General features: G+C 45.4%; 1 protein-coding gene across 1 annotated transcript in view; it reads right to left on the bottom strand.

Moving 5' to 3' along the window:
* Positions 1-23,670, bottom strand: part of ITGA9 (integrin subunit alpha 9) — a 1,159,507-nt gene that overhangs the window by 902,800 nt on the left and 233,037 nt on the right. The window contains exons 8-10 of the mRNA XM_069613210.1: positions 17,629-17,697; positions 15,932-16,069; positions 4,363-4,468 (exon numbers count right to left, since the gene is read on the bottom strand). Coding sequence (XP_069469311.1) covers positions 4,363-4,468; positions 15,932-16,069; positions 17,629-17,697 — 313 coding nt within the window. The remainder of the gene's footprint in view (positions 1-4,362; positions 4,469-15,931; positions 16,070-17,628; positions 17,698-23,670) is intronic.

The raw sequence follows: 23,670 nt of genomic DNA, 5'->3' as shown, positions 1-23,670 counted from the left end.
GTCAGCTGTGGATTTTGCCTTTCGAGCCGGTGTCAGCGCCGCCGCCTGACGGCGCATTCCTTGTAGGGTGGACAGCACCAATTTAGTAAGGGCTGGATGCAATGCAGAATTTCCTTTCTGTTGTAAATCAATGCAGTGCTCCAAACGTCTGTGATTTTGTGTGTAACCTTGACATTTTTGAGCAAAACTGAAAATTCAGGTACTTTTCTCAGACCGACGAAGACTGAGGGGTCCTGTCACCCAAATTACTTTTCTTCTAGATATCATTAAATACTGTCCTCTGTAGGGGTGCTAGGGTTACGGATGCTCTAGTGCCCGGGCGCCTTCTGGTCAGACACGCATGCTGCTCCTCTGCTGCCTCAAACGTTCTAACGCTTCCCTAAATTCTCTGAACCCGCGCCGCCCTTGGTCATTCAGGATCTGGCTGCTCTAGTCCCCTGCACCACTATCCATCCCTGCTAAAGGGTGTGGACCAACCCACATCTTCTCGATTCCAATCTTGCATCTTGATCCACTCGATTGGGTGGGTATTTCTCTGACTTCTTGCTACAACCCACACCTCTCTTCTTCGCCCTAAAACCTACACTGAACCCTCTGCACCCAACCATCTGCAACAGAAATCATAACTAATTTCGGCATGAAACACTGCCACGTTGCACCATTCATCTATCCATTTGCCCTGTGTCCCTTATGAAGTCTGCTGTGTGCCAGTATGTTCTCGAGTAAGTGAGAGGCCACCAAGAGAGAGCCACAGATAGGCTGAGAGTTCCATGCGTGCAGTGGGACGTTCACACTCGCCTCCCTGATGTCAACCGATGCCTGATTGTACTGCTTACATTCACAGCGGAAGGACCACCGGTTCCAAAGCCCGTAGTATACACCGGCACAACACACTGTCAAATATATAGAAAACCAACGGGATTGAAGAACCCACCTTGTTATCTTCAGCTCCCAAGTACATGTCAGGTTCCAGTACATAAAGACTCCACACCATATTTTGCCAATATTTCCAATATAATATTGGCACTATGTGGAGTGAGGCCATTACAGGCATGAACCTAAAGCACATAATATGGCTTTATTACTTGCAAGGATAACTGTACCCCAGGGAGCAACCTTACTGAAAGGCCAGGCTAGATTTTATTTTATTTTGGGTATTTAGTGAGCACAAACCTAGCTTCAGGTAGCAACAGAGTGGTGTACATCAGAAGGGGATACAGACATCCATTGGATGGTTATGGGGGGGGGAGACTTCACTGCATGGCATTTATTGTTGACATACTTTGTGGGGCAGCAGGGAATAGTTCAAATGACCAGCCAGTGAATGTCCTATAGCAGCACAGGAGGTATTGGGTGGAAGAGGGGGTGCACTGTACAGGATGGACATCAGGAAGGATATCGGGAAAGGTGAGATTTAGGGCGCATACATTCAGAGGTGTGAACAAGGTGCTCCTTGAAGGGGGGGATCTTGAACGAGGGGTGGGGTGAGCTTGATGTTCACCAGAATTTCGCCCCCTGACCTGCTCCCAATATTGAATTCAGTCAAGGTCTAACCCCTCGATGCGGATTCCTGTCTATCTCTAAGCATGAGATATGACCCACTCCCCAACACAATCCCTGCTGGATTGAGATGAGAGGGATCAATGGTCACACTTCCCAGAATGACCAATAGGAAATGACACTGCGAAGGAACGGGATGGACGGGCACACTCGCCCATTCTCTCTAACCCCTCCCTTCCACTTTCTTAGCAATGATTGTAACCAGGGTCCATCAAAACCTCTGCATTAGCAGCTCAGGACCTTAGGCTCATGGAGTCCACTCATTTGTTTGTGATTAGGGAATACTGACATTGGGTGAAATCATGCCCATGGCTTAATCAAGGTCTGAAGATGTATCGTTCAACCCAATTTTGTATCGGTCATCAAAGCATCTCATCTGCAAAAAAAAAAGCTATTGGTTTATGTTTTGATTTAAGAAAACTTTTTATGATCGATGCAAACTTATAAAAGTTAGTTATTAATTAGCATGACGCGACAAGATCAGCCTAGCAGCACTACCATTGTCCCCTCGTGCTGTTGTCACGTGCCCTGGCTACACCTCCCGCATTTGATAATCTTCTACTATGTCAACTGGTGAGTGGCAATGCTGTGCCGCGGTCACGGACACAGTAACTCTTTTGAAGCCATTGCAATTGACATACGTCAACAATGGTCCAACGTTTTGTTTTGTCCATGGTCTATCTCCCACTGTGTTCACGCCCTCATACACTAGCTCATGATGTGTTCTCCTCTTTGTGTTATTGTATATGAACCCTTGCAGGGAATGCCTCTGCCATCTCTTAAAGTGATATTTTAAGTCGTTTCTGATTGGCCACATTCAAAAGCCACCTTCTAAGGCCTGTTATGCCTGTCTGGGAACTCCATTCCACTTGCATCGTACTTCCCCTACATGATGAGCCTCTAGGACCCAGAAATACCAGCAGCGAGAAGTCCCATGGGCTTTCCATACGTACATTGGAGCACTTGCTTCCTGCTAAAATGTCTGCCCTGGCCCCAGCCCAGTGACCCACAAAACCACCAGCATGTCCTTCGCCTTATGATTGGGTGCCGGCTCAACCTATACCGAGGTCGCAGCTTGCTGGCAGGCGGAGCCAGCCCCATTCAAAGGCCACCTACCAAGGCCTGTTATGCCTGTGTGGGCCTGTACAGGGCAAAATGGGTGATATAATTAATTACAGTACATATCGGCATCAGACCCCCAGCTGAAGTCCACTCCACCTCTGGCAACCTAGTCATAACACCCAAAGGTAAGAGGATCACCTCCTCTGTATCACGCCACCCCTTTATTGTCTTGAGCCCTGCACCTCCCACGGCACAATGCCACCATGTCCATTTACTGTACCTTACTTGCTGCATAGGCAAATCTTAAATGATTTACTCCTCTTAATAATGTCATGCAGCATAGTGTTACTATCTTGCCGGTTCAGGATTGTGCAGCCCTGTGCTGCATCTGACTTTTATCTGTAACCCACCCACTATGACCCATGACTCTCGTGTTTCTCCTGTACTGTATCAAGTCTTTAATCTACTTAACTCTGACTGACCAGTCTCGTGCTGCCTATGAATCTTACCTGCAACCCACCTCATTATCTGCACCTGGAACTGTATTATTTCTGTAACCCACCTATCATTACCTATCAGCTTCACGCTGCACCTGTATTGTATTAAAACTGTAACCCACCTACTATTGCACCTATTGCACACCTGGTGTAGCCGCCCGTAACAGGAGGCGTGGCTTTGCCAGACTATACACCTACTTTAATTTTGTCTTTTGTGTATCTGTATACCAGATGTAGCCCCCCGTAACAGGAGGCGTGGCTTTGCCAGACTATACACCTACTTGAATTTTGTCTTTTGCGTGTCTGTTTTCCTGATGTAGTCCCCCTTAACAGGAGGCATGGCTTTGCCAGACTGTGCACCTACTTGAATTTTGTCTTTTGCGTGTCTGTTTTCCTGATGTAGCCCCCCTTAACAGGAGGCGTGGCTTTGCCAGACTATGCACGTACTTGAATTTTGTCTTTTGCGTATCGGTTTTCCTGATGTAGCCCCCCTTAACAGGAGGCGTGGCTTTGCCAGACTATGCACGTACTTGAATTTTGTCTTTTGCGTGTCTGTTTTCCTGATGTAGCCCCCCTTAACAGGAGGCGTGGCTTTGCCAGACTATGCACGTACTTGAATTTTGTCTTTTGTGTATCTGTTTTCCTGATGTAGCCCCCCTTAACAGGAGGTGTGGCTTTGCCAGACTATGCACCTACTTTAATTTTGTGTTTTGCGTATCTGTATACCTGATGTAGCCCCCCCTTAACAGGAGGTGTGGCTTTGCCAGACTATGCACCTACTTACATTTTGTCTTCCATGTGTACTTGTACACCTGCAGTTGCCCCCCGTACCATGAAGCGTGGTTCTGCCAGATTATGCATTTCAAGATCCATCTGCATGTTTTAACCCTTATGTGTGGTCTTGCACTTTGCATAATCTCACTTCGCACTTACTGTAACTAGCGCCTGAGGGTTTTGTGTGCTGCTATAAATACATAAATACATCGAAATTGAATACAAATTCAGATACATCCAGCATCCAGCATCAGTCCCTTCACACCATTTCTGGTGCTAAACCACAATAAAAAGTAAGTCACATTTCGAAACGATACACATCGAATTATATACAAATTTCAATTTGGCCAAGGAAAAAAATACATTCCTGATCCCTGTGCCTTACAATAAAGCTTATATTCGTTTTGCATTCATAAAGTACCAGCGACTTCAAACCAAAAGAAACATCAGTCCTAGAGATCGTGCCTACCTGGATATCCGTCATCATCGATGTCGCCTAGCGTGGCCATGCTTTCTCCAAAGTGCGCGTTGTAGGCATTGTCACCATTCAGCACCAGCTGCTCCTCGAGGACGCCCTAGCAACAGGAAATGGAACAGGCTAAGCAAAACACTGCAAGCGGACAGCTGAGCGATCACTTGTGTGAGATAGCAGGTCTCCTTGCGGTTGGCAGCCATGACAGCCAGCGCGCGAACGCATCTCAGGAAGCACCTGGCCACACTGCCACCACTTCCTTCTCCTCCCAGGGCCTCCTGGCACATGTACACTTGCACTGGCAACAACACAGTCAGTCCATGTCACCATCAGTTTGCTGCCACATCTGAAGGTGCTGAGAGATTTGGTGTGAGAGGCGGGGAAGTTCACAAGGGTATTCTGGGACACACCGTCCATGTGCTGATGGACAGGGTTCAAGTGTCCCAACGCCAAGGGCTTTGATGAGAGTCACCTACTAGGTAACGCGACCCCTCACCCAATTGCTGACATGTTACGATTCAGGTATCCTGCTGTGCCTATAATCTTGCAATTAGAACAGGTTGGGAGGTAGTTCTTAGGCACTTCCTGGAGGTGTCTCGGGAGGATAGCTCAGGGGTAAAGCGCTCATCTTGGAAGCAAGACGACGTGGAGCAACACAGGTTTGATCGCTGGGTCCGTGCTTAGAAACCTCTGGGTATTAAGCGCGTTATAAATAACCAATTACAAACACAATTTACTAATCTAGGGGTGCCCCATAAATCACTAGTAGTGGGTAATTGGTTTAGCAGATGCTCAGGGCCACTGCTACAAAGAGGCAATTGCATTTGGCACCCCACGGAGCCACAAGCAGAGGAGGAGCAGTGGTGCCTTTGCTGTGCAGCATACATCGAATGCACTGTCTGCACTGTTATGTTACACCACTAGTCTCTTGTATGAGCTCAACACATAACCATGTGTGCGTAGAGGTGAATTGTGACCCAGCCCAGGGTAGCAGCCAGACTGTGGCCTGTGGGGTGAAAAGGAAGCAGAATTGTAGGGGAGGGCAGCACCAAAGTAACACTTCACCGAGGACAGCATACACCATTGCACCATCCCTAGCTTGGTCGCGCTTGAAACACTTCATTCACTTGCACTAGGAGAAATGCGGTCAGGCCTAGTGCGCTAGTTTTCTGGTAGATCATTCCGAAATGTCAAGGCCTAAGAATGACTAGTGTATTCCCTTGTTCCCTTCCCGCCTTGAAGCGCTTTGAAGCACCCCACTTGTTTATAAGCGCTGTATAAATAAACAATTACAATTACTCTGTCGACAGAGAGACGTTGCGGGCCTGCCAGTGTGCTCTGGTACAATTATCTTATAGTCAGTACTTAATAGCCTTGCTGATAAATGCAAACCTTTGCTCTGCTAGTCATGTCCTCGCTGGTGTTATCAAGCATCATACCTCATGTCGGCGTTTTAATATCAACGTTGTGCTATGCGAGGTAATAGACTTCCTTCCAAATAATAGATCCCGTGCAGGCAAACCTCTCCAGAGTCCTTGATTGGGATTTCAGTGATGCCCTTTATATTTGTGTAGCACTAAGCTCCCACTGGGGCATCTAAGCGGTGTGTGCAGCCTGCCCGCCCTGCGCACCCTATGGGAAACAGCTGAGCCAAAAGCTGCTTGCATTATGTCTGGGCCTTAAGGCATGCTCATTTTGGGGGTTCCTTTGTATATTAGATTGCATGCCCCTACTGCCCATACACATTGTGGGACACTCCGACCTAATTGCCAAAGGAGTGCGTTAATTACCTTTGCCCTACAGTACATGTGATTGTATCCTGACACCTTATGAGGCCTGGCAATAATTACAGAGAGAGGTTAACAAAACACAAATCCCTATTAATTCAGGGCTAATACACAAACCAATGCATGTGTGCTATCCTAGTAAAACAAATATCCTTTTCATGTTATGGGTACTACATAAAGCATATGCCAATCTGTGCCTGTAAGATAGCTCCAAAGGTTGAGTGCTCATTGCTGCGATCTGTGATCACCAGGTTGCAGGTTTGTATCCCAGCAAGTCCAACTCAGCCTTTCATCCTTCTGAGGTCGATAAATGAGTACCAACTTCGGTTGGATGATAATTGTATGTAAATATGTTTTATGTACTTTGTATTTGGTGAAAGTGCTATATACATATCAAATAATTATCGTAATTATACTTTATCAGTATCAGGTCATATTATCACCATAAATATTGTTGCCATACATATAGTCAGCGGGAAACGGCATAGGCGACTTTATTTATGGGGATCATGTATGGGATAAATGCAGGGCATGCCAGATTGCTGAAGTGCCATTTGAAGGAGACGAAAGCCAGACAAACGGAACAGAAACAAACCAAAATGGCATCTGGCTTGGCTTGGGTAACTTCATCCTGCCGGAGAATAAAATGCACGTTTGCTAGATTTCCCAGTCGTTCTGCCCAACAATGAGAGTGTCAGCACTTACACACACCACAGAGGAAACAGTGAGTACTAACAGGGGCTGCATTGCAGCAATAAGCGCTGCAGGATTCTACCGATTTCAAGTTGTCAATGAGGCCCAGGGGAAGTAAAGAAACGTGCCCAGAACACACGGTATAATGTGGCTGAGCCAGGCCTTAAACCCCTGATTTCCTAATTGCACACTCTCAGCAATAAAACTCGGTCATACACCCTTCCAAAAGGGGCCCATTCCACAAGTTGGGGGTATCAATTAATGGAAACATTAGTTCACAAAGTTTCCAATAGTTTTAGGGAGTGAGAAAGAGTTAGGAGGTGTGTCCTGGGGATGTGAAAAAGGTTCCAGAAGACAGATGAAGAAGTTCACTGGTGAGTAAAACCCTTTTCTACCTTTGGGAGGGCTCTAGAGTAAAGTATTGCGAAAGCCAAAAGTTACAAAACTATTTAAAAGTATTCAAGCTTTTAAAAGGGCGAGATAGGGATGCAGGTAAGTACCCTTGTACCTTACCCCTGTACTCCAATTTGTTCCTCAGACTTGGCAGGTCATTGGAGGGTTGCCTTTGAGAGGTTTTCCCACTGTTGGTTCCGTACGAAGAAGCCCAGGAGCTGCAGGTGCAAGAAGAGTTCCGGTCAGGTCCAGGAGCTGTATGCAACCTCTTCTCATGGAACAATGCAGCAGGCACCAGTGCACTAGTCTTCAGCATCCTCGACTAGATGCGGGAAAGCTGGTGTCAGGGATGGTGGTCACTGATGCACAGTGACAGCAGGGGAAACAGATATCATGGTCGAAGTCAGTCCTCTATCTTGGGTCCTGTCAATGCTAGGATGCCAACATTTTGCAGGAAGGACTCGTGTAGGAGAAGCACAAGCTGAAGATCCCCCAAGTTCCAAGTCGAAACATGGAATGACGTCTCATCTATTGCAGTAACCCAAATTGGAGTTGGTCAGTCCACTGGATGGCCCAGGAACGCTTCCAAAGACTCCAAATCGACAGGCACCAAGAAGAAATCGAGAATGGTTGTTCTTACCACTCCAACAAGTTCAAGCACCAACAAAGGTTTCCTACGATCAGTAGCCAGACAGGGCTCCACCGGAACTGCAGCAAAAGCTGGTCACCAGGCCTTCTCAGGATAGGTTCACATGTCTTCCAAAGCCTTCATGGTGAAGCAGGATACTTGGCTCGTAGTCAGATATCTGGGGATTGGCTGCAGGACTCCTCTTCTTATTCAAAAACCCATGTGAGCACAGAAACTCAGCCCAACCAATGGAATATCTGCCCCTCACACACTCCCCAGCAGTGGTCCAGGCAGGGACCACTGTTAGTGAAACTCATGCATACACTCCAGACATGCAGAAACCAGTTTGTGTATTGGAACCAGCCAGTCCCAACCCACTTTCTGGCTTCCAACACTCATGTCCTGCACCAACCCACGGAAAGCTCAGCTTTCCCAGGCAAATGCATGCCCATAAATGGATTTTCCTCACCTGAAAAGCAGGAAGAAGATAAAAAGACAAAATGGCCAAAGAACAACAAAAAAACCTTGTGGCACTGCTATGTTAGGACACTAGCCACAGTTAGTAGACAAACGCGGCAAATGCGAGAAGGCTAACAAAAAGTATAGTAAAAACAGTGAAAAAGTAACTGCTGCCACCATTTTGTCTTTAGGCACACCTCTCCCACTGTTCAGACTTTCGTACCTGGGAGATCATGAATAGCGAAGCCAGCCAATCGCATCGGACCAAGAAAAATAATTCATGCAAGCGTACGGTACGTATACCTTGCACCACGTCTGTGGGCACAGGACACAGGTATGGCCACCCATCCATGCACCCTAGTATGCAGTTACGGCTATGCTATTCTGGTCTAGCAGCACACATAGACGCCCACACTTAAACCCCTGACGTACCTCAACACCTCTACCATTAGTATACAGCGACAACCAACGAAAACAAAATTCAGTCTAGCTGTGCACACATCAGCACCCAACTACGTGCCTGACCTCCGGGCTGCTTACTAGAGCCTAGCCAGCCTGCCGAAGTCCTAACCTGGCAAAAATGCACACAAGCAGCTTTTAATTTAAACTCTTACAATCTCCTACACATGGACTGCGGTCACCAAGGGCTTTCCATCCACAGGGCATTTAGGCTGTACAAATGGGGACAGGCTGCTATATAAATTATGAATACAATACAATGCAATACAAGTAACATAAAATCCCTTTGAGTGTAGTATAGGGTGATGCAAAAGTATCTCCATTGCATTGCATTGGAAGATGCCGTGTGCAATTATATTAAGTTACCCAAAATAGATAACAAGTCAAAAGACTAAAGCAAACATAGTTTCCCACTATTGACAGCTTGAAGGACTAGTCCGTTTTCCCATAACAAAAGCAAAACGGTTGGGGGTCCATGGAATATGGAGGAAACGTTGCTCCAAGAGAAAACGTTCCTAAGAAAGGCCCAATGTGAAAGATAAGACCCATTCATAAAGACAGGGCTTTGCTTTGGGATCACTCAAGTGAATTTCTAAAGTGAACCCTGCTATCGTCACAATTTACAACTGTTGGTGGTCGACACTCAACTCCTTGCAGGGCGTGAGGTGATCTATTTCACATTATTGTGACTCTAGACCTAGTGTCACTAAATATTGTGACTTTAATAGCGTTTCCCCTTTTATCATTGCTGCACTGCTCTCCATTTCTGTACTGGGGAGAAGATGCTACACCCCATAGCTCCCTCCTCCCTCTGGCATTGGCAGGTTTTCTGCGGGCCAGTGGATCCTCAAAGACTTGCAATTGGACCGGACGAAATAGGTCACAAGAAGTTTATACGTCTGGTGTCGGAAAATACCAGAAAGCGCTTCACCATCAGAACGGCTCTTGGAAGACAGGAGGGACCAACAGAGCTTCTTCGTGAAACTGTTTCAGGTTGGAACTTTTTCTGTAAATTTAGGCCATCCCCATACTTTACAATGCAAAGATGCAGACCGTAGGATGACGCGGGAGCCTAGGGGATGAAGTGGTTACTCAGCTCCAAATCACAGTGTTGCATTCTTTCCAATCACTAGGGGGCTGCCACATTCAACATTTGTCAGCTTCCTCCCAGGTTTTATGACCAATGTGGATTCAGGCTTCAGTCCATACGCCATTCACAAACAGGTCATATCAGACGTTGGCAACTGCGGGCTTTGCGCTCTGAGGCAGGCCATAGCCACGACCACATATGGAAACACGCCTATGCCACTTACAATCTTAAAGCACCATTTTCTGCTATATGGACTCTGTACTGGATTTTACAGGTTTCTCTCTAAGCACAACCCAGCTAGAGCGGTGCAAGGAAACGTGTACATAGAAAGTGGGAAACCTTAAGCCGCAGGGAATTAGCGTGTCTCGGGGGCACAATCGATATTTGCATCCCTGATACGTTTCAGATGTGAGCTCATCATGGAAAAGTCAAAATCAAAATGCTCAGGGCCCTGCAAGAGAAGGTTAAGGTGCGATCTTAGATCTCACAGTGAGGACGCCAGGGTTTGACTGGGGTCCCCCTACAATGGGTGCTAATGCCCTTCATTAGATTGTGCAAGAAACAGGAAGGTACAATCAGATTACAATGTACCTAATTTTTTATTAATACATGCGATACCTAGCGTGGTGGTCTGACCCCTTGCGGTGCCATGGTCAGAATGAACAAAGGTTCCCAGTGAGTCACCGCTGAAGCATCCATCTGCCATCTATTATTTGCCATTGACTGTCACACACAATAGCACCGCAAGAGCGGCACGCTGGGGTTTACCCCTTCCAGAATATTAGCTTAACTCAATTGATTACCGTACATGTTCTTAGGAGTGAACATTATGAGCATCCATTTCTGTAAAATAGTAGTCAATGGGCCTCATTGCAACGCGTGCGGCCGCGGAATGAACGGTGCCGGTAAGGGTCCAGCACCGTTCATTCCGGGCCGCCTCATTACAAGGTCTGCAGCGGGGCCCGCTTGCAGACCAGGATGCTACCAACGGCCCGTCATTAACAGGCCCGTTGTTAGCATCCTCCCCATTCCCATTGAGCCATATGGGGGCTGAAATGGGAATGGGGATGTACCGGGTCCGGGTCCTGGCAAAGGGAATTACCGGGCCCTCCAAGGTTGAAATGACCCAGTAATTCCCTATTCCTGGAACCCAGACCTAGTACCCAGTTTGGGGGTAGCCGTGCTGCTAAAAGCGGCACGGCTACCTCCAAACTCGTAATGAGGCCCAATGACATGATAACTTCAAGACTGCATTCAGGAGAAAACGCCAAAAGTAATAAGGCTGATATGCCCAATGTTAAATCAATTCTCTACCAAACTGATAGACTAATATTAATGTTTCCCTTTCAGTTACGCTGGCGCTTAAAGGGTAAAACGAGATCCACATGGATTGCGACCCTCTTCAAAGTGGTCATGATAGGAATTTGCCAGGAGACTCTTGGTTTGGATTTGCCCTGCTCCCGGCAAGGGCAGACCACTTGGCTTTGTCCTTCATCCCTTAATGAAAGGTTCTCCCACCCCAAGCAATCACTCTGTGTTATCCAAGATATGTCATATGTATTCCTGCTTTTATGAAATGGTTACAATGTACTTTACTTATCTTTTACTTGCCACCCGAATGGGATTTTACACATTGTACAGATACTCTGGAGACTACAGCACAATACATGTATGCGTCAACAGGATGCAATGAGTAGTGGCCTTTGGTAATGGTGCGGTTTGGAGCAGATGTGCTTTTACCGAGGAAGATGTGTACTAGGTGAAGGAGTGGATTTTCAGCTCTTCCTTGAACAAGGGATAGGACTGGGATATTTCTTTGGATCTTTCGATATCAAGTCCGTAACTGGAGTGTGGGATGTTTTTACCCATGCATCCAAGCCCTACCATAAAACTGTGCAGTACTGGCATGGAAAACATCATGATGGCCAGAACTCCCCAGAGAGTGCACAGGGAAAACATGAAGAATAGGCTGCCACCCATTTTTGCCTATGTTGTGAGCACAGGAGGGCACTGCCTAAAACCACCATTGGGCTACACACACAGTAGCCTGAAACCATTGGGAATGGCAATGCTGATTGCCAAAAAGCAACTCAGAACTGTGGGGAATTAATTTTCTTAATCCCAAAAATGGTTGCATTACCAGTACTCACCACTATCAGAAAGCCGGCGTTTTAAAACCACCAGACTTTTGTGTAAAACTGAACAAATGAAACAAAACCAGACCAAGGAAAGACTTGCTAAGAGGTGGATACAATGTAAAACTATATTCTGAAATGACTTGAAGGAAGTAATTATTTAATGTATAGGTAAAAATTGTCAGTTTGATTTGAATGTAGAAAACTGGGAACAAAAAGTGACATTTAGCTGAAACCTGGCTTAATGAAACTGAATTCTGCCTGACAACTACCCCCGACAGGAGTTGAAACTGGATCAACAGCCACTCTTCCCAGGCCTAGCTGCATCCTGCTGCCCCTTGCCAAAAGGAGTTGACACCTCTCTGATTAGATAAGGGGTGGAGCACCTGGGAACTGGAAGGGACCGAACAATGCAACTTCCTTGACTCAGGCAAATGTTATATTGGGGGCGGCATAAAATAGCTTCCTCTTGGGAGAAACTGGGGGGCAGCTGTGCCTCTGTGAACAAGCTGGCTTGGGGGAAGTGGATAAACCAGTTATTCCACCATGTGATGTGGGAAGCCACACCCCTTTTTGACCAGGGCATAATTTAAAAAAAGATGGATAATTCATAGTACGGACTTGTCAGAATTATATAAGTAATACCATTATTCTTGTGATTTTTCGGTGCACATTTTAAGAGGCGTTAGGACCCTGTAGTGTATTATGGGGGGTTGCTTGCGGAAAATAGGGTCTTACTCCAAATGTCTGCATGTTAAAAATCTGACACTTCATCAATTAATGTCCATACTCCTTGCGCACGTGTGTAATTTTGGATAAATGTCCGATATTGCAAAACCAGTTAAAAAGCGCAAAATGTTGTCATTTTTGAATGCAAGCCCCCAGGAAGATCAGAGGCGGACAAGCATGGACCATAAGCAATATATAATGTGTGCATGTAATTTCAACAAATTGTGTATCTAGGAATTATGTATTTGAATCCAATATAGATTTGTGGGCAAACTGACCAGGGGAGGATCCTCCTACCCATAAACAGACCTCATCATGATAACAATCCATTTCCTTCCCCCAATCATGGGAGAGGGGAGAATTGGGCCAATGACAAGTAGAGAGGGGCAGGCTTAGCTAGGCCCAGGCACACACCCATTTTCAAAACACATAAAAAGAGACTGCTGGGACAGGTAGGGACATTCAATTCCATTTGCTGCGGAGCATGCTGACCGACGACTTCACATCCAGAGATCCAGACTTCAAATCCATCAATCTCCAGAACCTGTAGCAGAAATTAACTCCAGAATTTGTAGCAGAGAGGCCTGAATCCACCAGCTGAATCCTCTTCAGCAGGCCTCAAAACTAACCAAACTATTCAACAGCCGGGCGAGCTGTTTGAATTTTTGCCGAGAATTTTTGCAAGAACCTGTAGCAGTACCCAGAATCCAGAGAGGCTAGACCAGCAGAGCAGAGCTGACCCAGATCGCTGTGAGCAGAACCGGTGCCTGATTGACGCGCCGAGCAGACAGAACCGCAGCCGGACGTGTTGACCAGATCCGTGACGAGGCCTAGTTCAAATTTATATTGTGAGTACCTAGCAGAACTGTGCAGAACCAATCTCTTAGTTAAAATAATCTAATCCAAACTATTTTAACCGAAGTAGAACTGCCTCCTAGAAATCGTGTCATCTGTCATTTTTAAAGCTGCACAACTGTCACCTGCCAATTCTGCAGCTGCAAGCTGTCACCTGTCATTTTGAGTTTACTTTAAATCCGAAAAACTACCTTTATTTAATCGTCCGTATCTCTGAAACCGTTTGGGCTAGGAACGAAATTTAACTTTCATCTGAAAGCTTAGAATCTAGGCTTTCCAACGAACCTATACTTTTCCCGTAATCGCGAGACACGCACTTGCGAAATTTACCGCGATTTGCGATTTGGCCCGATTTCTTCATCTCTAGAAATCAGCAGCTTTTTGCTTCTCTTTGCTAAAATTCGTTTGCAATCTGCTAATCATTCATAGAGTATTGTTAAAGTGAGCCTGAACTAATATAAAGTAGCCATCACCTACCCTGAACCTCTAGAGGGAATTAAAAGCAATTTTAGCACCTTTTCACTTCCTTGCAAACCACATTAAAGTAATTCGCCTGTGTTTAAAACTCATCCCTGTTTTCCCTAAGCTTGCTGGGAGAACTGGAACTGTGTATTGCATTATAAAGTGTGATTTGTTGGGATTCTTGAAGACTGTGTGCTCTCCTTCCATTTCTGGTATTGCATAGGGGGGGAGTGAATTGTCAAAAGAAAAAGTGATCATATTACCTTTTGCTAAAATCATAACAAGTTATTTCTGTACTGCATTTTATTCCACCTTGCGTTTCCTTGAACCATATAAAGCATTCTTTCCCACCTTGTTCTTCTGTTCCTATTCATAGTTACCTCTTGCTGATTACTGCTCATATTCACAAGTGTAATATCAATTATCAATTTATTTATAGAAGTGTGATATATATATTGTTTAAATTTTCAAATAAACCCTTTAATTTGCAAAACAAACCTACTTCTTGGCTCAGTGGGGTCAGGGGGATTCTAAGAGGGGGGGTGTTATACAAGGGTTGTCATCCAGAGTACTGAACTGGATATAAAAATACATCAATAAGGGTTTTCTTCAGCATCCCAGACTATGATATGATATGATATGATATGATATGATATGGTATTTGTAACGCGCCTATACACAAGTGTTTCAAGGCGCGACGAGGCAGGGAGGGAGGGAAACAAGGGGAAGACAGACAAACGATCCTACTAGGCCAGGTGTCATTCAGATCGCGCAAGTGCAGAGGTAGGGGGAAAAAGGGGAAAGTGCAGGGGGAGGAGGTGGGGGGAAAGTGCAGTACAAGGTAAGTAGCGTAATAAAATAATAAATAATAAATAATAAATAAAAAGGGCCAGCTGGTGGCAAGTGCGAGGTAAGTGCAGAGCAAGTGCTAGGAAGGGGGCTGTAGGGATACAGTGACAGTCCCACAGTGTAGGGGGAGCCAGGGAGGCAGTGCAAGTGGAGAGTGGCTGGGCCCTGGACAGAGGTCGCTGAGAGTGGCCCAGATGCAGGTTTAGTGCAGAATTCAGAGGGGAGTTAAGCAGGTTTAGCAGGGGAGAGGGAGAGAGAAGGCAGAAGCGAAGAGGAAGGTTTTGAGGTGCTTCCGGAACCGGAGATGGTTCTCCTCAAGTTTCAGGGAGGCAGGAAGGCTGTTCCAGAGGGGACTAGGCATTGACTTAGCTGTAGTGTTGATTGAATATCGCTTACAGGAGCAATTGTCACTTTCTTCTGATTATATATTGCGTGGCAATTCTACAGGGCTTGAATTGGACTTGGATTAATTGGAGACATGGGCCTCAGTACGAGGTCCCCAGTCTGGTAGAATTTGCTGGTAATTCCGGCACCAGCATGTATACTGGACCGGGGAAACCCAAGTTTGCCAGTGGGAGCTCTGATCTACCGGCAGGCTTAACCTGCCGGTAGATCAGGCCCTTACCGGCAAAGAAATGCTGTAATCAACAGCACCAGTAGTACCGGTGCCAGTCAATCCAGCAATCCCATCACACAGAGCCCTATAGGACTCCATGGAAGGGGAATTTGCTGCTGTCTCTGCTGCCCGTAATGGTCCTGTAATACCAGGATATTAGGCAAACCGAGACGGTAGAGGCAGTTTCCTGGTATCCCGCTGGAATTACAGGCAGGATACTGGGAAACTTGTAACGAGCCTCATAGAGTTTAGTATCATTTGCGTTTTTACTAACCATAGGGCATCAAAACTGTAATTTTGTTTAAGTGTGAGCATTATTAACAGCACTTTAACCAACATTCCCAACGAGAGAAATCTAAGGCATGGCTGCAATCAAGTCTTACATCATTGGCATTCATTTTGTGTACTTACGTTTCCTTTGTTTATGTAGACGGTGACAAGCCCTTCGTCCCTCACTTCAGAAAACATGGGCGCCCCGACCAGCAGGTCTGAAAGACCGTCCGAGTTCAGATCAACTGCACATAAGGAGGAGCCAAAGTAAGAGCCCATCTGTAACCAAGCCGAGTCACAACAAAGCATTCAGTATCTGCCCAGACAGGAAGGCACTTTTGGTTTTCAGCATCAGGCCGTAACTCAATTCACAACTCGTACCCAGCAAATTAGTCCAGAACATTACCCTGTGCACTAGCATCATGATTTTGGTTTTAATATAGGTGATTTTTCCAAATGTTCTGCTAAATAATAGTAACATTTCCATAACATACACTTTTGGAGACATGTTCTAGAATGCTTTATTTTCTTCTGTCACTGTATCTTCTATATCGAACTGAAAGGTCTGTTCAATTTTGGGAGGAACAAATGTTACATCTATGGTTCTCTGTGTTCTTATCATTTCACTTGGTTGCCCTGGTAATTCAGCTCAGTGTGGCACTATTAGTTAAGGATGAGAAGCAATTTCCTACTGGAGCAGCCTAGAGGCCTGTGAGTACCTAATTGGAAAAGCTCTACAATTCTGGGGAAGAAACATTATGTCTATGCTTTCGTCCAATCATTTGGAGGTTTAAGTATATTAAAATCAGGCCCAGTAGATTGATCCTTTTGCGTGGCCTCCTGGATCTGAAGAAGTCACGGGATCTGGGAAATATTATGAATGCTGCTGACCCTTGGAGCCAGCGGAGGCACACAATAGCACATCATTTAAGAGAAGGAAGTAAAAGTCTGCTTCCTGTTCAGAACTTGGTAAGGGCCATACCAAGCCCAGCGTCACAGCTACAAACCGCCAGACTTCACACAAGCATCTACAGCCCCCAACCAATGTTTTTAACCTTATCGCATTAGAAAACAACAGTATTTTCTTTCTCTCCATGTTCCAGGAGTACTTAAATTTTACTTTTCTCAAATACTGCGTGAATTTATGGCGAAAACAAACATGTTCCTTCACAGGCTGGGCACAAACGGTGCATGCAGGAGTAGGTGATTTGCAAATGTGAACGGTCACTTGGGAGGGTATGTTCAAAGCATGGTTAACAGCACATGAAACTCAAACCAAGATTATTGCCATCCCATAATAACCCAATTAGTGGAGCTTTACCATCCTCACAACATAAACATAGGAGGACCCAATTTGCCAGAAATATCCCTTAATGAAATAACACTTATGCAAAAGTTTTCTCCTTATTGATTGATATTAATATGAAGATAATTGGATAAAATCACAGTGTGATGTCAGTATACTGAATTACCAAGTGCAGATATCAGTTGTAGAGACTATCTAGGCCCAGAATGAGATGCTGCTCTCTATGAAACAGACTCTAAGGAGGATAGCTCAGGGGCAACGCGTTCGCCTTGGAATCAAGACGACACTGAACAACACAGGTTCGATCCCCGGGTCCACGCTTAGAAACTTCTGGGTATTAAGCGCGTTATAAATAACCAATTACAAATTACACACAACTCCCTAGGGTGAGAGGCAGCTGTCTTAAGTTATGCAATGCGAAAGTCAGGTCACACAGTGGCATTTATTTAATGACCCAAAGAGCCAAACTGGTAATAGGAAGCAATAATAATTATTATTATAATATAAAAAGATACCCCGTAGTGAATCTCACCTTTTTCCCAGATGCCTGAAAGATCTTGATCAGAGATCCAGAGCGCTTGTCAGTTCTAAAGATATAAACCTACAAAACGAAAAGAAGAGCCAGTGAAAAAACAGACCAACTTTGAACGACCGATCCTTTAAACTAAGCCACAATGTGTCCTATTTCATATTAATAAGGTTTATGTTTATTTGTTCCCCTCTGTGAAGTCGTCAAAGGGCAAACATGTAAATTAACTTATATTTTATAGGGTTTTGATAATTTCAATGTAAATGGAAGAGCACACAAGCAGTCCTATGGTTAACAACATCAGCTAATACGTGTACATTGAAGTAATTATGTTGCTGTTAGAAAATGGCTGCCTGTAGAAAATGGATGTTTGAAGCATAGACTGAAAACAATGCAAATTGCAGCAAATTTGATAGATAAGTCATTCGGTCGAGCAAAAACTCAATGGAAGTAATATTGCCCCGAAAACAACAAAACAATCATGTCTTGTAACCAATTAATAAATCATATTCAAAGGCGTGGACCAGTGCCTCTGTGCCCTGCTCTCTCTAATCCCCTTTCCTCTGTATCTGTTTCTTTCCCATCTGGAGCAGTGTTTGGAGTTGGCCTTTGATTTCTTGTAGGAATGTGGTGTGGCCCAGAATTTTCTGGGGCTCAGAGGGATTTGTGCATGGTGCAGATGACTTTAAAATTGATTGCGTATTCAATAAGGCACCATTGTAGGCCTGCTATGGTCTTGCTTGTCATAGTCGAGGCTTAGGCTGGTTACGTGGTTCTGCTTCAACTATTTTGAGGAGTCTTTATAAGGTCCAAATACAGCAAGTTGCCATAGTTACGTTGGGCCACAAATATGGATATGGTGAGATGTACCCTACTGACTTGCTGGAGGATTAGATGGAGTGATGGGAAAAGTATAATATGTTGCAAGTGCTCCCCTTGGATTACTCTGTTGACATGAATTCTGAACTAGAGTCCAAATGCCAATATGGCGCAAATGTGTTCCCTTTAATCACTGATAATGATGGAAATTTCACAGATTAAAATTGGTGGGACGGCGTAGACTTCTAAGGATGTAAATCAAGTGTAAATCCCATGATTTGCTTTGATGTGATTAAAAAAGCTCTTCTCCATTCAATCGTAAATGTGGTCAAATCATTTGGTGACGCTGGTGCTGTTCCAGGTCTACCCCGTTAGAGAAGGACGTCATCAGCATATATCTGTTATAGGGACTGCTTTGACAATCCCTTTCTTCTAGAAATGACACATACATATGGAAGTCTAGGTGTGAGAGTGATGCTCTCGGAGAGACTTCACGCAAGGTCCTGCTCTTTTCTTAAATCTAGGCGGTCAACGTCCTCATTTTCTTGAACTACTCTTTGAGAGAGAGTGGATTTACGCCATTTCAGAGTCTACCGGGCGGGATTCTGTGGTTCATGGTATCCTACAGTGTGTAGGCCTGATGAGTCTACTGACAGTCCCAGGAGGTGCTCTTAGTAAAACGTGTCTGGAGGTTTTGCCTTACAGCTGCCTTTGTGGTTTCATTCCCTCTATCATGCACACAGACTAATGTTTGTATAAGTGGAAAAGGGAGTGTTACTTAAAGTATTTCTCTACCTGTTCAGTTAGCTCTTTTACCCATGACTTAGTTGATGAATGTGAGTAATAGAGTGTGTGGTTATTTGGGATGTCCCTGGTGCTTGGTACATCTTAATTGACTTGCTCAGTGAGCTCGGTTAAATATATATTTATAATTTAGGTAAGGTTGTGGACAATGGTTTAAATGATAGCCCCAGTTCTACACCAAATTAGAATGATGTGTGAGACCTACCTTTCAGTAAGTGTTCTGAGCTAAGCCGTCCTAATGTGGCTCCGTAGGACCGCTCTGTGGGTGGTGGAATGAAGGTTATAGAGGGGCTGTTAGGTTATTGGCTGCTGTATGCCCAGCTTAATTGATTGTGTTGAAGAAGGCTGGGATGTTGCTGTAATCTGCCCACAATATTACCATTGGCTTTATGAGCGTAAGGGCCCCCTGAAGTGCTGTCAGAAAGTGAGCCTTTCTGGCTCGCCTCAGTGCGCCTCTGAGGTAGGTTTTCCCTGCTTGCTTTGTCTTTGAATTTGATGTCTTGCCATTTGCACTACAATTTGTAGTCATTTCTTCTTAGGGTGGAGAGTTCATGAGTGAACCACTTACTGCTGGCTTTTCTCTCTAATTTCATTTTGTATTTGGTTAAGGAGGCAGAATTTCATTTGCACTCATGTGCTTCAGCATAACAAAATATTTTAAAGTATCAATTGCACTGAAAAATAACATGTGGCTTGCGCTTGTCACGGATATTTTAAGTGTTGCCTATCTCTCATCTACACATTGAATGTTCTTCGCTACGGCAGTGCTCATGCGGTGAGAATTTGTTCTGACCCAAGGGCTTGAACCCTGCACTTGTGCTTTGCTGTATAACCCCTTGAGCTTCATCACAGAAAGGACTGCCGTTGCAAGATGTGCTGGTGCAGTGGGGTTCGGAAGGTAACCGAACTGCAGTGGCAGTGGAGAATAAATATGCCCATATCACACGTTTGAACTCTTGGTGGGCGACGCCGAGCATTGTAGGAGTTCTAGCAGTACGCCCACAACCAGCAAATTACATGGTTGTTGAGAGTCCCACCGTAGTAGGTGGGTTCAGGGACATGCTACTGTTATTCTGGGCCAGTAGGTAGTCCTCTTACGTGCCTACTGTGGCCAGTGTGTTCCCTGCAAGAGGGCGGTAGGCCTGCGTTTATGGTAATTTGTGGCTCTCAAACTAGTGGCAGAGTCAGCACAAGTCATGATTGTGATTAGCTTGTGCTCAATGGTTTCCAGGGGCTCATCTTCGTTCAATGCAACAAAACCCAATGGCAAGCATGTGGATGGAGGAAAAGGTGCAGTCAAATCTGGTGTCCAGGTGTGAAGGTGCAGGGTGTGTAGGAAGCATCCGCAGCCAAGGAGGACATCACAAGAATTCTGGACAACCTTATTGAATGAAACTAAGAAGAACCCAATGCTGGGAATTGGTGCAGCTGCTTCCGTAACTGAGATTGCATCATCAGTGGACAAAGCATTGCAGGCAGAGACAAAGCAGTTCAAAAGCAGGTCAAGTGATCGTTGTCCACTCCCGGGCCTTTGCAAGTGAGTTAGTTGAGGTCCTGGGCACTGAGTAATCAGTTAAGTGGTTAGTAAGTGCTAGTCAGATGAGGCACAGAGTCCTGGAGGAAGGCAACTCAACTGTTCCAATCGAGTCAAGGGGAGAGAGCAGTGATGTTGTTCTCCCTGGTTGTAAAGGAAGGTCTGGAAATTAAGGGTCCCAGCTGCTCATCGCAGAAGGATTGTGGCATGCAGGAGCAGAGGATTCATTTTCCTTGGGTACGTTCATCTTCTAGCACTTTCTGGATGAGTGACCGTGTCTGACAAAATCAAGGCGAAGATATCCATATTCATGTACAAATGTGTCCATTCAGGCACACTGAGCCATTCAAACCTTTGGTGGCCACTCAACCAATGATGGTCGGCACGTTCAAACCTTTCCTGGCTTTTGCCAGAAAAACACTCACTTTGCGGATCAAGCAGTAAATACCAGATACCCGTTCATGCATTTGGCCAGATTTATTCATGGTTGCCCTGAGCTCCCAGCTTGGGAGTCTCAGGAAGGCTGTGTCTATGTTTGCACACGCTTGCTTCTGTTCCTACACAGCCTCATTGTGGAGTCTTGCTAGGCTTCTAACTCCTGGTCTCCATAATAATGGGCACCTGCAAGAACAATCCTTTGACTCCTGATCACAAAATGTCTGCAGCCCGTATGAAGCCCACTAAAAACACAAAGGAGCTGCCACCAGCCACTGTGCCACATGGAGCAGAGCAGGGGTACTGCTTTGGAAATAGACTACAGCAGGTATCTGCAACATGTGGCTCTGCAGATGTTTTGGACTACAAATCTCACCAGTCCTAGCCAGTTTAGAGGATCATGGGAGTCGTATATAAAAACAGGTACAGGTGCACCGTGTGTCACAAAACCAGCAGCACATTCTTAAGGACTGTTTCACATAGAAGATTCTTAACAGCCACACACTCCTTGAACTAATATTGTCATTGCCTTTTCCAGACCAAAGCAATACTAGAGAGCTGCCTAAAGTGAGTCCAGAGATGGTCCCGAGATTCCAGCTACCGGCAGCAAATCTGACCCCCATTGCCAGAAGAATGAGAGGGCAATGGATACTTGGTATAGGGTAGACAACATTATTTAACATGCCTAAATCATTTTATGCTACTTTCATTGATGCCAGTCACTTAATGAGCGCTCTTTCATTTTCCACCAGAAACCACACCAACTAAATATTCAGGTGGTGTTTGAAGCTAAAATACCTTTTTCAAAGGCGGTGTATGGCTACAGACTTAGACTAGATGCTTCAAAAGAACATGTCTACAATGTGTAAGTGACAGAATGAATTACCCCACCTTACTATTTCCAAAAACCTCATTGCAGCCAAATGACCTTTTCAAGCACAGTACATATAATACAGTATGGACAGAATATCTAGGCAGCATTTCAGTTTACACAGAACACATGGTTATAGGACACACCAACACAGATAGCCACTGTTCAGTCTACAGTGGAAATATAACACATATATATATATATGCATAGGTGCTGATGGCAGATGAGGACCTCCAGGTCCATCTCGTTTACCCTTGTTTGTGCCTTCTGTGACACCATAGACTCGAGTCTCTTGCCTGGCCTTTGCGTTTATGATGTTTGCCTCTTTTCGCTCTGCTGCCAATTCCACCCCCACCATCACTGCTGGAAGGAGCCCCCGCCTGTTTACCACCCATCAGGCCTTATCGTACTTCTGACCCGACTCAGGCGAGTCTTCTAAGACTCTTTGTTCTAAATCCATAGCGCTTCTGGAACAGGTTCATTTGCTACTGTGTCTTTATACCTCTTAGACACTTCTCGTACAGCGCCATCTTTTTTCCAGACCATGGGCCTCATTACAAGGCAGGCGGAATGGGTTTAACGGCGCCGGTAAAGGTGCCGGTGCCGTTAAACCCATTCCGCCCTATTACGAGGTTCCCTCGCGGGATCCGCTCAGGACGTCTGTTCAGACCAGCCGTCCTTTGCGGGTCCCGCGAGAGGACCAGGAAGCTATTAACGGGCCCGTTGTTAGCTCCCTCCCCATTCCCATTGAGCCCTATGGGGACTCAAATGGGAATGGGGATGTGTTCCCTGAATGGCAAAATACCGGGTCCTCCAAGGTTGGAATGGCCTGGTATTTCCCCAATCAGGGACCACGGATGAGGCCCTATGTCTATTTAAATTCTTGCATCTCATCTTGTATGCTTCCCTGTGAGGATGGTCTCCCCTCGCAATAGAAATTCCCAATGACTGTCTCAAATCTGCCATCCCTACTCTGGAAACTAGGGGTGCTGAATAATAAAATGGAAATTCAACCTAAGCGTCCCCTTCCACAGCCTATTTATATATTTTTTCTGAGACCCTGAAAGAGATATTTAACTTATCGAATCCGTTGTAATGCAATACCGTACCACCATTTTCTAGCTCAGGACTTTGCAGGCTGTGCCCACGCTCGGACTGGCCTATAGGGCAATAGGCCCATGGCCGAACCAAAAGCACAAAATGATAGTCAAAGTGGGTCATATTTTGTTGGCCAATTTGGCCAATTTGGGCCAGTTTGATGAATTCATTCACTCTGCTGCTAGTAGTTTTGACCAGTGTTGCTGAATAAATAGTCTTTTAAATGCACAATTAGCATCACACTTTATCAAAAAACTCCCTCTTACTTACTATTCAAACAGTGTCACAAAAGGAATGAATAGCCATTTGCAAGTGGGGGCCACTTTTTCTTTGGTGCAGAGACAATGTTATGGCCCAGTGCGACCCTGGGCCTGTGCCAGGCTGGTGACAGAGAGTTTGTGCACTGGGAACTTTCAGGTAGAATACAGTTACCTTAAGCAACATATTGGCTGCATTCACAACTCCCTCCCTCTGATCGTTCAAA

Source organism: Ambystoma mexicanum, chromosome 5p (assembly GCF_040938575.1).
Source record: "Ambystoma mexicanum isolate Mex_15411 chromosome 5p, UKY_AmexF1_1, whole genome shotgun sequence".
Classification (NCBI taxonomy): domain Eukaryota; kingdom Metazoa; phylum Chordata; class Amphibia; order Caudata; family Ambystomatidae; genus Ambystoma; species Ambystoma mexicanum.
Note: the sequence above shows the minus strand (reverse complement) of the source record. Positions and strands in the feature narration are given on the sequence as shown.